Source organism: Gavia stellata, chromosome 19 (assembly GCF_030936135.1).
Source record: "Gavia stellata isolate bGavSte3 chromosome 19, bGavSte3.hap2, whole genome shotgun sequence".
Classification (NCBI taxonomy): domain Eukaryota; kingdom Metazoa; phylum Chordata; class Aves; order Gaviiformes; family Gaviidae; genus Gavia; species Gavia stellata.
The window spans coordinates 399,463-415,689 of NC_082612.1; the positions used below are offsets into that span (position 1 = coordinate 399,463).

At 48.8% G+C, this 16,227-nt stretch overlaps 1 protein-coding gene across 1 annotated transcript in view; it reads left to right on the forward strand.

Moving 5' to 3' along the window:
- The first annotated feature begins 3,071 nt into the window (after positions 1–3,071).
- The window catches only part of ANTXR2 (ANTXR cell adhesion molecule 2), a 117,695-nt gene continuing 104,539 nt past the window's right edge, over positions 3,072–16,227 (forward strand). The window contains exons 1-7 of the mRNA XM_059826786.1: positions 3,072–3,128; positions 3,831–3,902; positions 6,684–6,755; positions 13,753–13,834; positions 14,866–14,973; positions 15,071–15,139; positions 15,981–16,061. Of these exons, the coding sequence (XP_059682769.1) occupies positions 3,109–3,128; positions 3,831–3,902; positions 6,684–6,755; positions 13,753–13,834; positions 14,866–14,973; positions 15,071–15,139; positions 15,981–16,061 (504 nt within the window). The 5' untranslated portion in view covers positions 3,072–3,108. The remainder of the gene's footprint in view (positions 3,129–3,830; positions 3,903–6,683; positions 6,756–13,752; positions 13,835–14,865; positions 14,974–15,070; positions 15,140–15,980; positions 16,062–16,227) is intronic.

Here is a 16,227-nt window from a genome sequence, read left to right on the forward strand (position 1 = left end):
AATACTTGAAAATCCTGTGTGGAGTCCTGTCGTTCCGACGAGCGATTCAGCATGGGAAACCTGTTTGTTAGAAGTGACAAGAAGAAGACGGATGTTAAAGATACCAACTTTGCCAGCTTACCGCTGGTGTGACTGATGCGGGATACTTCTTGTATTTTATCGTGCATGAACGAGAAAGTCGTCGACTGAGAGATGGTGGCTCAGCGAGGATAACAAATACCAGTCCCCTCCATACTGTGTATTTTTCTCACCCACCAGTGACGCCCAAGCCGCCCGGACTCTCCCAAGCAGTATGCCAGCCTTTGCACCCACGGTAGGGCAGAGATCCTGTTACGGAAGCTTGCAGTAAGCCGTGCTTTTCCAACAGCCACATCGCCTCAGTTCTTGCCAGAGAGAAATACAAGCCATGTGCTTCTCCTTCAAACTTTTCTTCAGTAACCCCTCTTCAATCAAAGATGCGCTTTGTGTCACCTCCCGCTACAAAGGCCTGCCTGCTCTAAGACACGGCGTCGGGTTTGGTGGCCGGAGCGCGAGCCGGGAAATTGACATACCTTTGACGTAAACCCTGAGAGGATCATTGCCCGCCTCCTCCTCACCTGCGTTCCCTCGGCATCAGGCCCGCTGCCGCACGCAGGGGCCGGGCCCCGCAACGCCTACGCCGACAGCACTTCTCTCAGGGAGGCTGCTGAAGCACCCACATCTCTGTATCAAACGCCCGCAGGACGCCTAGCAGCATGAGGAACTCTCACCGAATTAAAAACGGACAGCGGAGCAGTAACTGTGGAAAGGGAAATGTAAATAAGGTGGTCGACCTAAGAAATGAGATAGTTACACTGAGGGGAAAAAAAAAAAAGAGCATCTTGGGAACAGAACGGTAGGGTTGCAGGTAACATCCTCTGTACAGCCCCATAAACCATTAGTTTAATAAAAGGCACAAGGCCATGACAGCTTACTGCCAGTCACGAACTCACACTGACTCGTGAATAATTTATGTGGCCGGTGATGGGGGAAGTCAGTAGTTTCTGGGGGATTTTTGTCTTGGTAAATCACTCACCCTCTGACCACTTCCATCGCAAGCCAGAACTGTCAGATTCTGAAGGAAACGTGTATTTTTGTCATAAGGCACGGGGCACCTCTGAACTGTGTTTTATCCTTCCACAGTTGGACAGCCGTATTGACTGATTGCTCCTGTGATTGATGTTATGATGGGAGACAGGCTTTTCAGAGCACTAGCATGCTACTTGGCTGCTAAAACGTAACTTAACACGTTACGAGAGAGAATCCTGAGTCTGGTCCTCATCTGACGTCTCCTGTGGTCTCTGGTCCGGAGCCTGCGTCTTGAGCTTCTGCACATCGCGGCGGCGAACGCAGTCCACTGTAAATTAAAGCCGCTCAAAGTAGGTGCTGTTAAAACAAAGGACTGGGCACACAGATAGTGAAAAAAAGAATGATCGATTTTATTTCAAGTCCTCTTAATTGCTCGTCACATTGCGCTCGGGGAGAAAACTCCAGAAAGCAAACAAAGAAAGAGAGGCTAGACATTTATTTTTAACTTACGGGATAATTTTGGTTTATGCAGCTTGTCACGTGACTAGCATTTTTCTTCACAGAGAATTCACGCATCTTTTTGGCCTTCGGATAACGTTTTAAGATTATTAAGCGTGTTTGAACTTCCTGTGAAAATCTGAAAGCACAGATGGAAAAATCCGAAAGGTAATACTCTTGCAGCATAAAGTGACGCTTTCTACAGTGCCTCACGCTCGCTGCGAAGGATCCAGCTTATGCTTCAAACCAAATGTCTGCTCTATATTTAGTTTTGCGGACTCTATTGTAAATCAGTACACTTTGGCGTTACCACGTGCACGGTCCCAGAGCAACAGTTTGGCTCTACTGCAGCCAGTTTCGAACGCGAACGGCTAACGCGTAGGGCCGTACCACGGCTTGCTGCAGCTCCTACCTGGCTGCGGATTTAGAACGTTCAACGTTCGACCCCCTGGCAAGGAACGCTAGGATTCATGGAAAGGTTCAGGGAAGGATGCCAGGAGGTTCCTGGTGACACCTCCGCAGAGGGGTAGTGGCCCTGTTGTCCCAAGGGGCCGGCTGCCTGCCGGGTGGCGGGGAGAGGGGTTTGGCGGACGGAGGGGAGCTGCCTGCCCTCCCGGTGCACGCAGGGCTGGGGGAGCCGCGGCTTCGTTCCCGCCGCCGGCGCGGGGCACCGGCCTCCCCGCGGGCTCCGCCGGCTCAGCGGGGTCCCGCACCGCGCGAACCGCGCCGGGCCCGGGCAGGGCGGGGGACGCCGCGGCTCCCCGCTGCGCGTCCCCCGGGCAGCCCCCGCCCCGCGGGGCGGCTCGGCGACCCGCCGCACCTCGGGGACCGTGCCCGCTGCCGCTCCGGTTCCTCGCCGCCGCCCTCCGGAGCGGGGCTGGCCTTGCGGGCGCGGAGTAGCACGGAGCCCCACGGAAAGCGGCCGCTTCCGCAGCCCGCGCCGCCGGGAGACCGCCCCGCCGCCGGGCCGGAGACCAGCGCCTCCGCGGAGCGCGGCGGGGCCGGGCGGGGCGGGGGGGGGGGGAGCTCCCGCCGGGCCCGGCCGCCGGGGACGCGCACCCGGGGTCAGCCGCGGGCCGCCGGCGAGGCCGCCGCCTGCCGGGGAGGCGCCTGCGGCGGGGGGGCGGGGGGGCGGCACGGGGACGCCGCCGGGTCGCCATTGCCGAAGTGGCGGGTGGCCGCCGGAGCCGGGCGGCTGAGGGAGGCGGGCCGCGCCACACAGGCGCAGAGGGGCGCGCCGAACCCGCCCGGCCCCGGCCCCCGCCTCAGGCGCCGCCGCTGACGGGCGGGGAGGGCCGGGCCGGGCCGGGCGAGCCGCGGCGGCGGGCGAGGGGCGGCCACTTCAGCACCGCCCGCGCCCGCTGAGCGGCAGGACGGCAGCGCCGGGCCCCCGCGTCCCCTCGCTGCCGCCGCCGCGTCCCGCTGCCCCGAGGCCCCATGGCGGCGCCCGCGCCCCGGGGGCGCCTCGCCCCGCGCGGCCCGGCGCTGCTGCTGCTGCTGCCGCTGCTGCTGCCCGCCGCCGCCCCGGCCCCGGCGGGGCCGTCCTGCCACGGCGCCTTCGACATGTACTTCGTGCTGGACAAGTAAGGGGGGCGCGGGGGAGCGGCGCCGCCGCCGCCGCCCGGCTCCGGGCGCGGCTTTTGTTGCGGCCGCCCGCGGGACCGCCGAGGGGCAGCGCGCGGCGGGGCGGCCGGGCTGGGTTGGGGGGGGGTGCGCCGGCCGTTACCGGCCAACGGCCGCCCGCCGCCGTGCGCGGGGAGGCGGGGGTGGGCGCGGCGTCCGTGCCGCGGCGCGGGGCGCGGGGGGGGGGGGGGGGCGCGCGGAAAGTTTCGGGCTCTGCCCGCAGGGTGGGCCGGGACCGCTTTTCCTGCGGGTCGCGGCGGGGGACACGCGCGCACAGCGCCGCGGGGGCCCGTTCCCCGCCCGCGAGGACGCGGTGGACATCTTTGAGGCGGCCCGCGCGACCGGCAGCATCTGCCACCCCTCCCCCCCCCGCAGCTGCCGGTCGCCGGCTGCCGGCGGGGGGGAGGGGGGCTCCCGCGGCAGGGGGTGGGGGCTGGGTTCGGCGGGGCTCGCGGCGCGACCGCGCGTGTCGCTGCGGGGGGGGGGGGGGGGCCGTTGCCGCGCGCGCGCCTCGCCGTGCCCCGGCCCCGCAAACGGGCGCAAACCCCACGCGCGGGCGCCAGCGTGGGGCGGGGCGGGCGGTGACGCGGGCGGCGGGGAAAGGCAGCACCCGCGCGTGGGGCCACCGCCCGGGCCGGCCCCCACCCCCCCCTCGCCCCCAGGTCCGGCAGCGTGGCGCAGAACTGGCATGAAATATTCGACTTCGTGAAGCAGCTGGCCGACCGATTCGTCAGGTGCGTGTGCTCCCCGCCACCTCTCGCGCAGCAGAGGGGTTCCGCGGGCACGGCCGGAGCTCGGCTTCTGGTGCCCAAATCACCGGAAAATACCGGACACTTCATCTGCTTGTGGTTGGAGCTGGGTAAAAAGGTGGCAACGTGCCTCTTGGAATAATTCATCTCTAAAATTACTCTGAGATGTAATTTGTCGAGTTTTTAAACTTTTTTCCTATTCCGTAAGCCACGTGCCTCCTTTCTGGCGGAGCACCTCTCATGTCTTGCTTTTAGAGGTCTGTATAAAGAGGGGGATCTGAATACATCTCTATATATGTAGATGCATGGCACACCTCAAAAGGAAGGGAGTATCTTCCAAGCTCAAAGGCGCAGGAGGTTACGTTGTGTTCACAGTGTATTTGTTGTACACAGATGTAATCAACTTTGCCACTGGCTAGCAGTGGTGTCTGGCAACTATTGCTGTGGCAGGAACAGCTGTTGTCAACCCTGCCTACCCGGACGCTGTGCAGGCAGCCGAGATTACTGTCCGGCAGCATTCTGCTTCAAAAGGACGCAAACCCGAACACAACAAAGGAAGCCCCCCAAAGACACAGACGTAGACATCGTAGTAGTTTTTGCTAAGGAGAATGATGTGCAGTGGGCAACTACAATCGTGGCTTGCTAGTCAAGGGATACAGTTAGGCTTGCATAATTAAATATTGCTCACATTCATCTTGTAAAAAAGCAAATCTTCTGTAAACAAAGTGGGTTACACAAACTTTTGAAAGTTATTTTGTGAGCTCTACAATAAAAAAAAAAAAGAGCCTGAGGATACCAAAGCAGCACTTCTTTTCAGTGAGTGGTATAAAAATACGTTTGCCCCCACTGAAAGGGTGCTGCTTTTTCAACGTAAATCTTTCAGTTCATCATCTTTTACAGCCAAATGACTCTCCCTTCCGCAACAGTTGTTGTGTGGTGGTCTGGCTGCGTTATCTGAAATAAAGCTACCGAGTTGGGAAGTTACTCCGCTGACCTTTCACGCCAAAGGAGGATCAGTCGCGGTGCAGAGCCGGATGGTCCGACCTATGAGCGTCTCACTCGGTGTCCAGGTGCTGAGCGCTCAGCCTCACGTGGCACAAAGCCTTCACGGCATGACAGAGCTGTGCCCCTGTAGAAGCCTGAACAGTACATCTCCCCGTGTGTTTCCCTGACAGGGCTCGAGTGCCTCTGAAGGCTGGCGAGGCTTTGTCCTGCCTTCAGGTCTCCGTTCGCTTTCGGAGTAGGGCATGGAGTCATTCGACCTTGCCCTTTCTTAAATCGAAAAGTCGTGGGAAGAATGCAAAGAACCATTCGGTAGCAGTTTCCGTCAGTCCTCACCTGAGGAATTAATTCATGGTGGTGCATCTGCTCTCCCGTTTGACTGGTCTGTAACATGCATGTTGGCAGTAATAGCGCTGCATGCTGATTATCTCAGTTCTGAAACCTGTTTACATCTCAAATAGGGAAGTCCCACCTTACTTGGACTAGGCGGTGATATAATTACCGGAGATTGGGACTGCAAGTGCTTGTTTTTTGTTTGGCAACTGTTCGTGGCAACTAAGACTCATAATCCCACACCTTAGATTATAATTTAGAGCATCTCAGATTTTTGTACTCAGAGCCTTAGCAGACAGACCGCAAGACTCGATCTTAAATCCGAGATCTATGCCGTTCTGTGCAAAGACTTGCCCAGTGCTTATACTTCCATGATGTCAATAATTTTAAGTTGCATCATTGCCATAAGTGAACTGAAAATGTATGGTCATTCGTCTTTACAAGTCTTTACTTTACAATGTCTTTACCCACATTAACCCGATGAATTGCTCATACCCATATACAGTGAATTATACAATTACTGAATACATTGAAATTGTCATGAATGAAAATTAAAAGTAGGTAGGAGAGATGTTACAACTTAGTTCACGGAAGTTACTGTCTTGGGCTTCCAGACCATCAGTTCTTACGCATTTTCCACTGATAGTTGGATATAATTCCTTGTAATCTTGTTGGAAGAGGCAGGTGGGCCTCTTCAAAAAAAGATGTAATTCCTTAATAAAATCAATTCACACAGTATTGCTTTTTATAATGACGTTTCCCCAGATACTTTTCTGGAAGTTGATCTTAAGTGTCACAACTCCATGTCGCCGACACAAAAACATGCCCATTCTGAAAGAGTTTGTCATGCTACTTTTTTAGAGGTGAATCAGTGGACAGACACTGTTTCTTTGACTTTGATGATTTTATGACCAAAAAGCACAGTTTGAAATTGACATCGTGTCAGGATCAACCTTTAAAAAGGGGAAACTGACTTTTGAATGTGTCCATGTTTAATACCCCAGAGCAAGAGCGTGCCCTGAGTCTGTACTCCTGAATTATTTTTACACCAGTGACCATGAAAATATAAAAGGATGTGTTACCTTTTCTACGTTGGTAGATCACCACCTACGAAGTTCACTTTCAGTTGGGTCGCACGAGATCTTAACTGTTCAGCTTCGCATGTCTTGATCTGGAGTCTAGTCAGGCAAGAAAGAATAGTAGTTCTGCTGCTTCATTCTCAAAGCATCTGGGTAAGGAGTAGATGGGCAGAAATCGTTTAATTCCTCTCTCGTGGTGGGTCTGTAGTTCAAAAGTATGTTCTTTGGGAGCTGGAGGATAAAAATGATACTAATGAAGCATGAATAAGTGAATGAAATGCTGTGCATCTGTACATTTCTCTTCATTTGTCTAAAATGTATTTTTTTTTTATCTCTGTCCCTTTTTTAAAAGCCCCAAGATGAGATTATCATTTATCGTGTTTTCCACCCAGGCACACGTCATTATGCCATTAACTGGAGACAGGTTAGTGCACTGCTTTTTTAATTCTCCCTCTCCCTCCTCCCCCTCAAGGGCTCTTATTAAATCAGAGGAACAGTAACAGATACTGAACAATAACTGATACCTTTAAGTGGTGGCCAGTCATGAAGCCTCTGTGCAGGGCTGGATTTAATTTTGTGAACATGTCTATGGATAGCCTAGTAAAAAAGGAAGAAGGATGGGAAATAAATTCTTGATGTGAACTCTGCCACTGCTTTGCAGAACAACTGCAAGTAACCTTTTCATCTCTGCGTGACTCTGCGTCTTCCTCGGCACAGCAGGAGAAATGATTCTTGCTTTTACTTTTGTAAAGCAACGGCTGTAGATAAGTCTTCAGTAGTTTTTCAAGTCTAGGTAAAGCGTACAATGGTAAATTAGTGTTTCTTATAATCTCATGTAAGGTAGGCATTTCATTTTGTATTTTCAAATCACAACTTCAAGATCGGTTTTAGACAGTGGAGTTGGTGCCACTTGAGAGGTGTGAGGTCTTTCTGGCACTGCGATGATGTATGGATGTGCCTGAACTCTTCCTTTCAGTTGATGTTTTCAAAGGCAATGGAATTCAAGGCTGCTCACTCTGATTTCTAAAGCAAATAAGGATTAGCAGCTAGGAAAGGTCAAGGATAGGTGGGGGGGGAACCAAAGGAGAAAACCAGGTAGGGAAGAGATTATTGCAAAATTAACTACTAAAATCACAGGAATCGGAAGACGGTATTGTGGAATCAGTGCTTTCGGCAGAGGACAGTTGCACTGTCGTCAGGGTCCTTCAGTGTCCTTTCAGCCTTGTCAAAAACAACATGCCCTCCTCTCTCTCTCCCTTCTGCCCAGAAGCTAACCGCACTAACGTGTGGATAGACCATTTAGGAATCATTTTAACTAACTGTGGAGGGGTGAAAGTGAGGTCATCCTTTCTTTCCGCTCCCTTCAGTAGAGTCAATACAAAATGTGGTCTGCCATAGTCAGTTAGTTACTGTGTGGTTTTCGGTTTTGGGTGGGTTTTTTTTTTTAGTTCTACATAACAGCAAGTACAAGACTTACTGAAGAGACCTGTCATTGACAACAGGCAAATGTGTCACGCTACAGAAATGTACGCTGACATCCTAGAAATAGGATGTCTAAAGACCCAATTCTAAGCCAATTCTAATGTTTTAGCGTTTAAAGAAGTGGTCTGACTTGAGAATGGCCAAGTTTTCACTTCCCCCCCCGCACTGGGATACTGGATCTGCTCTCTGCGGGGAAAGACAAGGTTGTAAGCCATTTTTCCAGATGCCTTGAGAGAGGTCAGGAGAGGACACTTAAGGCTTTTCTGAGGACTGCTGAAGTCAATGAGACCCTTTCTAGGCCCGTACTCCCTGTGAGTGGCCTGTTGCTTATCAAGCACCGAGAGTCAGCAATGATAGCGTACAGACCGCTCGGAACGCTTGGGCAGAACTCTGGAACCCCGCCAGGGAAACACAAGCGCCTTTTTCATCGCATGTGTGTGGCACACTAAGCCATGGAAAGAACCACGCTTTTCTCGGAAGCCTCGTTTAAAGCATAGGAAGAACCTTGTTGAGTTCTAGTGAGTTCCTTTGTGGGACTTTTCTTTAATGCAAGGTTGGCTGATGCTCTCGTGAGTGTGGTAGGGGAACGGAAATTACTACCCTTACTGTTTAGGAGGAATTATAAGGAGAATGAAGGAGATACTGGTAACTGTGACCATATGTACATAGGTAAAAATGGATAGATACAGTTGGAACAGCTGTCCTTTTAAATATTTAAGAAGTCAACAGAGGAAAATGGCTTAGAATGTCTAACTCCCTTTGTTCCAAACAGAAGATGAGGATGCTAAGTACAGTGCAGTTTTGGGGAAGGGTGTGTACGATTATGGGATATTATGGCCTTGGTTTTTTTTAAGTGCATTTTGGACTTGCAGGGATGTTTTTCCCCTTGCTTGCTTGCTAATTCGCAAACGTTAGGAAACCACAATTCATTCCCAGCAGTTAGTTCAAAGTAGGGAAGTCTCTTTTGTTTTGAAAGCCTTAGGCTTCTCATTGTTCTTGCTGGTTTTTACTGCATAATAAAGCTGTGGATGTAAAGAAACCCACACCATAGCACCGAAACCCCCAGATTACCAAATATTTTGTGACTATGAACAGTGCTATGTGAATAACTCGGGAAACAGAAGTCACTGTTAACCACAGTACACACAATGCCATAACAAATACATAGAATAAAAATAACACCAAAATGGAAAAGACTTCTCACAATGGTTATATCCCATTTTAGAGATAGACATTTCCCCTGTGAAGTTCAGCTGGAAACTGTACGCTAATTAGTAAACAAAGATTTGTGCATTCACATTTGGGGCTCAGTTTTACTACTAGTTTTGAAAAACAAGTTGTTTGGAAAAGTGGATACACTTACGAATATCATCCAGATGGCACAATGTCTTCTGCGTTCTCCTTTGGCTGACTGTATGCTGGCCCGCAGAATTTCAGGTTTCTGTAAAACTGCTTCTGCAGCATTTGACTGACGTCCACGGCCAGGAGCAGCCCTGCTGACTCTGCTCAGGTGAAACTCCTGTTGGAGCTAAAGAAAGATTATATTACTGAAGACGGAAAAAAAGGGCATTTAAGTACCTGGTACATGACCAACTGTGCCTTACTGCGCTAGTCCATAGGCTGGTGGAGCACTGACTATTCCTTTGTTGCGCAGAGACGTGTAATCTAGCAAGACATTTATGCATTTTGAGCCTTGGTCACGTGAGCTAACCCTGGGCTTGGGTTCGAGAAGCTTGCCAAAATAGAGGCATCTGCAGAGAGCCTGTTCTGCTGAGTGTATAAAGTACAGCAAAGTCAGCCACTTACGTGTTTTCCATCTGGAACCCATGCAGGACGCCTAAAGTTTGAAGCAGAACAATTACTATAATTGTACCGAGCCCTCTGTAGTATTTGAGGTGTAGAAAGCAGGAGCCTCCTCCAGATTATGCATCTGAGCAGGCTGATATGCAGGGTTTACTTTTACCAGTACGATGGCTCCGTTTGTCAGGGACGTAACCATCCCCCTTTTGTTAGAGAACACTTCCCCGGCCCTCCCCCTGCTTGTTTCACTAACAAGTTTGTGTGTTTTCCTGTTGTTACGCTTCCTTCTTAGCAGCAAAACCAAAGTACCTGTTTTGCTTGCCTTTATTTGTTAGAGATGAAGCACGTTGCCTTGCAGGCGCGTAGCCTCCTTCCTGACGATAAATATATGCTCGTTGGGACTCGCAATTCCCTGCCAGCACTTATACTCTCAATGCACTGAAAAACGATTCAAGATTCCAGCACTTCAATGGGTAGAATGTGACATGGAAAAGAAATATAAGATACTGTCCCCCATCCAGAAGAGTTAAGAACAGCAGTACTTAAAACTGCGTAGATATTAAAGGAGACTCAGCGTTTCGTACGAGGCTAGCCCCTTGCCCAACTGAATCGGCACGACCTGAGGCTTATACGGCAATTTCAGCTGGTTCTAACTTCCGCAGCACTAATGTACAAGCATAAAATTTTCTCCCTAAAAAAAGCAGGGATTTGAATGGTTTTTAAGATGCAGTCCTCAAGCATGCTTTGCTTTCTAGCAAGTGTAAGCCTTTCTTTGTACACGTTGAAGATGCATTTATTTCCTTTAAGGCAAATGAATGTCCCTTTCTGTTAAGTGTTCCTGGTCTCAAAGACAGTATCGCGTCTCTGAGAAACTAAGGCGGCTTGTGCTTCCTAAGTGGTCTGTAGCTTTATGGTTGGTCCTCTCAAATGGGGGTGCGATCTACCTCCTGCTGCGGGAGAAGGAGGTACGACCTGTCTGTGCAAGGAAACAAGGCAATGCCTTCGCAACACCCGTAGTCCGACCCCTTGCCTGCTGGCAGCACTGCTTTTAGCATTGTGTCAATTCAACTTACTTAAAGCAAGAGATAATCCTAAACAGCGATGAAAACGGTACTTGTTGAGTTGCCCAAATAGAAGCTTGCAGCTTGGTGCAACAGAGCTCATGCAGGGAAACCCCTCCTGTAAACTGGTGACGGTTGCCTTGGCGTAATTCGAACTCGGGAGGGCAAACAGTTACATTTAGACCTGAAAGTAAATCTGAATTGTGGAGCACGCTCAGGTAAGGAGAGGTCGCTACGTTTTAATTTATGTTAAATTGATTTCTTCAGCCATTTGCAAAGCTGGGCTGCTTTGTAATCTCTCTTTACTAAATGGTCTGTTTTCAATTCTAAATTTAGTTCTGCAGTGCTCTGCCTTGGAGAGGCAGGGAAGGTACAAGACAAGCTCAGCGCAGAGTTTGGCCCGTGCAGGGAGCAGTTTGTAGACAGGCCCGTACGCCTCACAGCAGAGTTGGCACAGCCTCCGTGACGGCAAACAAGCCCTTTGCAGCCGAGGTGTCTAACGCTGCTGCAAGGTCCCGCTCGCCGAGGTGGAGCACGGCAGAGCTCCCCAGAGGGGCGAGAGCAGCGGGCGCTGCTGAAGCTGCCGCTGGAACCTCTCCTGACCTCAGCTGGGCTGGGACTACGCTTGCAGCCCCTGTTCGTGGACTAGCTAAAATGAACCCACAGAGCAAAATGACGGAGAGCTTGTAGCCATGCTTGCGTTTGTCTGGCTGCTGCTGGAGAAATTATCTGAAGCAGTTACAAAGCTTAAAAGAGAGAACAGGCAGGGTAGCTATGAAAAATTAAGACGTGCCTTTTGTAAAAAAGGGAGATGTGATGCAGCGCATGTGCTGAATGGGGAAGAGAGATTAAATTTGTACTCATTCAGCCCAAACGCAGGCAGGCTGCAAGTTGCTGATTTTGTTTTGCTTTTTCCATCTCCCTCCCTTGCCTGACTTAAACCATGAAGCCAATGGCCCTTCAGCCTTTATCGCTGTTACTGAACTGTACTGTGGTAGTGGCCAGACACCCAGACTTAGGTCATGGCTCTGTTATTTCGGTACAGATGAGTTTTAAAACCAGACCTTCTGTGTGGATTTTTGTGGCTACAAAAAATTATTACAGAAACTAGAGAAGGGAGAGTTTCGAGAGCACTGACGAGCGGGAATGAGTGCTTCGGAGTGCTATGGCTGGTTGACTAAAGACAGTCCCATTATCAGAATGATTCAGGCAGGCACGAGCTCCTGTGCCCACCCTCCAAAGCGCCTGGGTGTGAGTTTTAGCGTGACTGAACTAACCTCTCCTGCAGTCTGGTGGGGCTCATTTGCCGTGGCCCCAAGTCCTGCACCCACATGAGCCTTGTGACATCCAGACCAGGACTCGCTCATACCTGGCCAACTTGGAGCGCGGGTGGAAGTTGTTCACATCTGGCTGGGCCAACCTAGTACAGATGTGCGCCGAGGGAAAGAGGTGGAGACTGATTAAATGCAGCTAGAAAAGCTCATGCTGCCAAAGATTTTCCTGGAACCCCTTGTAGGCAGAGGCCTGGAAACACCAGAGATTTCTGTGTGACCGGGTCACAAGGCATTTTAAATAAATAAAACCGAACTGATTGTACAAAAGCTATTTTTGCAAAATGAAATCTGTTTCAGAAAACTGGGACTTCGGTTGCTGCTTGTTTCTTGGCAGCAGAACACTAACGCCTGTGATGTGCTGCCACTCATTTCTGGCAAGCACTAAGTATGTGGTTTATAATCTGCGTTCATACATAATCAGTTTCAAGTTGTTTCTATAGATGCTGAATGTAAAATATTTGGATCAAACAGATTGTATTATCTTACATAATTTGTTCTCTTCCATATATTCAATGCCACATTTCTCTCTTCCCCCCCACCAATTGTATCGGTTGATCCTGTGATTGGGAGCTTATTACAGCTATGGATTGTACTTTGGAACAGAGCTTCTAAACATAGAGGAAGCCCATCAGTGGAACAAATGACTAGTGGGTGGCATTCAGGCAGAGCGGCATATGCATTCTTTCTCATTTTGTTTGCCCTAAGGAAAGCTTTCACGCATCCTGCAATGTATTTTCCCTCCATCTCCTCACCCCTGCTGGTTTCCTCTTTGTCACCTCTATTTTTTATAGAGTTCTATATATGCTGGCCCAAATTTTGTCCCTACTTAGTTTTTACTTGTCCTTTCCTAGCACAACTTTCCATGGGCTTCACAGGAACTTTGCATAAGAATTAAGAACTTCCAGATTTTATTCTTTCAGTAAAGTCTCTCCACCTTCCCCCCCCTCACTGATTTTCACTGGAAATAATTCGTTTCGTGCTACCTACCAGCTTCTCCAGTCTTATCATCATAGTTAAGTGAGCATCTCACAGTGAAAGATGGATTTATTTAAAGGCCCATGAGAAATCATGGCAGAACCTTATCCTGTTAAATGTAAGTGAACTGTGACCTGTGCAAGTGTGATGCCTTGTCGTCACACAGAACGTAGTGATAGCCAAAAATTTAAAAAACTATCCTTAATCCTAGTCCCTTTCCTTGGATACAAGAGGTGTCTTGCAAATGCTGCATTTGCCTATTGGTAATTATTTTTTAAGGGAGAAGACTTAAATTATTGCAGTTCTGTCCTGCCCCATTAAATACCTGCATATTGACCTGGAAGATTTCTCTAGAAATAGAACTGCTGTTTTAGGGGATTTATTTTTTTAATTGCTGCATGGTTGGAAATGAAGTTGGTTTAATTGAGCAAGGTAGACTTAATATAACAGAATTTCCACTGGGCTATTTAATGCTGAGGTTTTGCCACTCCTTTGCAGTACCTGCTCCGTCTGAAACATTTTACTTGATTCCAGCTCTTTGACTCGCTGAGGCATATTGTGTTATTTAGGTCTAAAATAGCTGTTAGCATAGTGCCACTTCCGTTGTGAATAGAAAATCTGCCTCCACATGGTATCTCGGCTAAATGCTATATTTTACAGATTTTAATTACAGACCTCCTTTATGACAAATACTAATTTTTCCATCAATAAACTAACACCTTTCCCCACTTCAAATCATGCTAACAGTCTTTTTAACTTTTGGTTACAGAGAGAAAATCAAGAAAGGTCTTAAGGATTTGGAGGAGGTGAAACCAGCAGGTGACACATATATACATGAAGGATTAAAACAGGTAGGTTTTACTCATCTTCTTGCAATCAAAATACCCTCTGTTCTCACCCTTTAGATAACAACAGCCACAAGCTGTAACATAAATGGGTTGATTGTATGCCTCAGTCTGTTACACTCAAATCTTTTTGGTTTCCTGAGTGGTCCCAAGATTGCCCAGATACCATGCCAATCCCATGCAGAAGATTAGCCATCATAGAAAACTGCCATATGGAATTTCTTTGACTTGATCCTTCGCAGTAGAGAGCGGTTCTTTGTCGTGAATTTAACAGCTAACACAGCATACCAATTACATGGTAAATAGTCACACACAGCTTTGTAGGGCTGCGAGTCTAACAGTGCCTTCTAGAGCATGTGCTTACAGAGACTTTACTGCACAGATCAGCATTTTCAAGACAAATGGACTTAATTTTGGACTATCTTAATTACGGAGTTCCCAACTGCTTCTATTTTCTTGAGGCGTACAGTTAAAGTATATTTTGCTGACTCAGGCCCTGAAGGTAAGGGATAAGGTGAGAACTAAGCTTTCCCTGTTATATATAGAAACTCAGTTTCTTCCTTTATGCCTATGGAGCCAACTTTGTAATTGTGATCTGCGGGCTGAAAAGCTAGGCAAAAGGAAGTTTGTTGCCGTTTAATAAAACATAAAAAAAATGGCTTCAAACTCAGTACCTTGGAACCTACTGACTGGCATTTGAAATCTGGGGGGTAGCAAAGGAGACATTATGGTGGATCTAAAGAGAAGCGAGCTTCACAACTCAGAGAGCATCTGTCCTCAAAGAACCACGTGTTTCCAAGGGTTGATCAGTTAGTGACCCCAGCACTTCAGAGATGGGCCCACTGTTGACTGGGACATACTGATGAATGGTTTCCCTGTTAGTAGTAGTGAGTTAAAGGGAGGCAGAGGATTGTCACGAGAGATGGGTTTGAAGATGAGGCTGAGTGTTGTTTCAGATGCTATATTCACTTAGAAGATGCATCTTGGTTAAAAGTTCAGGTGTAATTTTAAGCTGGATAAATATTTTTTGTTTTCAGGCCAACGTGCAAATTGCGAAGCAAGGAGCCTCAAGGTTTTCTAGTATCATCATTGCATTGACAGATGGCAAGCTAGATGGTCAGATTCCCTTGTATGCAGAGAAAGAGGTGAGCGCTAGGTGGAAACGCATGTTATATTCTGAAGAGTTTGGGTGTTGCCTGTTGAATGAAAACATGCTTATTCCTCTGTTCTATTCTGGGGCAGGCAAAGAAATCCAGAGAGCTGGGAGCTAGAGTTTACTGTGTCGGCGTCCTTGATTTTGTACAAGAACAGGTAAGAACATTACTATTTTAGATTACTAGGCAGCACCTTGTCACAAGGTTTTAGAAAGCTAATGTTAAGTAATAATAGAAATTAATTTTACTTACATTAGGCAGTGTAATGTCTTGTCTGGCTCAGGAAGCAGAGGCTCAGTTGTGTACATAGATATAAATAGAACGTGTGGGTGTCACTTTCATCCCCGAGAAGACCCGTTGGAAACACCCTTGCTAACCGGCAGCTGCCAGCAGGAAAGGATGCAGGCAAAAGCCCTTGCATTAGGATGGCAACCAGATTAGGCTACAGATCGCATGAACAGAGAAGCTATAGAGAAGCTTCAGGCAGCGTGTGTAACAGTCTTGCGAGAAGAAGAAAGAAGGATCCCTGTCCTTCATTGACGAAAAGCTCTTCCAGAGTTGCTGGGTCCTAATGAAGGCTGGAGCTACTCTCGTACCGGGCAAGCGACTTAAATGGAGAAGTATACAAAAGACTCTTTGCTATAGAGGGCGCATAGAAAGGCTTTTTAATGGAAGGCAGAGTAGACAGGGAATGCAATTCTGGAAAGAGTTACGAGTCCACTGCCAAGATACAGGCCCTAAAAGGTTTCTTTAGTGTGGTGGTTTGACACGATGGCTAGCCACTATAGCATTTTGTTAGCTGCAGGAGGTTGTATTAAGTCCTCCCATTTAGAAAAGTCACAGCTAGCTGTGAAGGAACTCAAAATTTTCCTTCTCTTTGCAGAGCTGATGGGAGGAGTTGTTTTTAGACATCCATGTACATTTCAAGGGTGAAAAGCAGTGTGATGAATTTAGTTTGCCAAACAGTTCACGTGTTTGCACGTGTTTTCTCTCCAAAGCTTGAAAAAATTGCTGACACAAAAGAGCAAGTCTTCCCTGTCACTGGAGGATTCCAAGCACTTAAGGGGATAATCAATTCTGTAAGTATCAGGCAATAAGCTCAACGTTTCCTCAAAATTACAGCATACTCTCTAGTCCCACTTACTTTTCCAGGCAGAATTGGTTCCTAAATCAGTAACTGCAATACACTAAGTTCTCTCCTCCTTATCTTAGAGATGCAGTTCTGTAAATTAACATTGCCTGCCA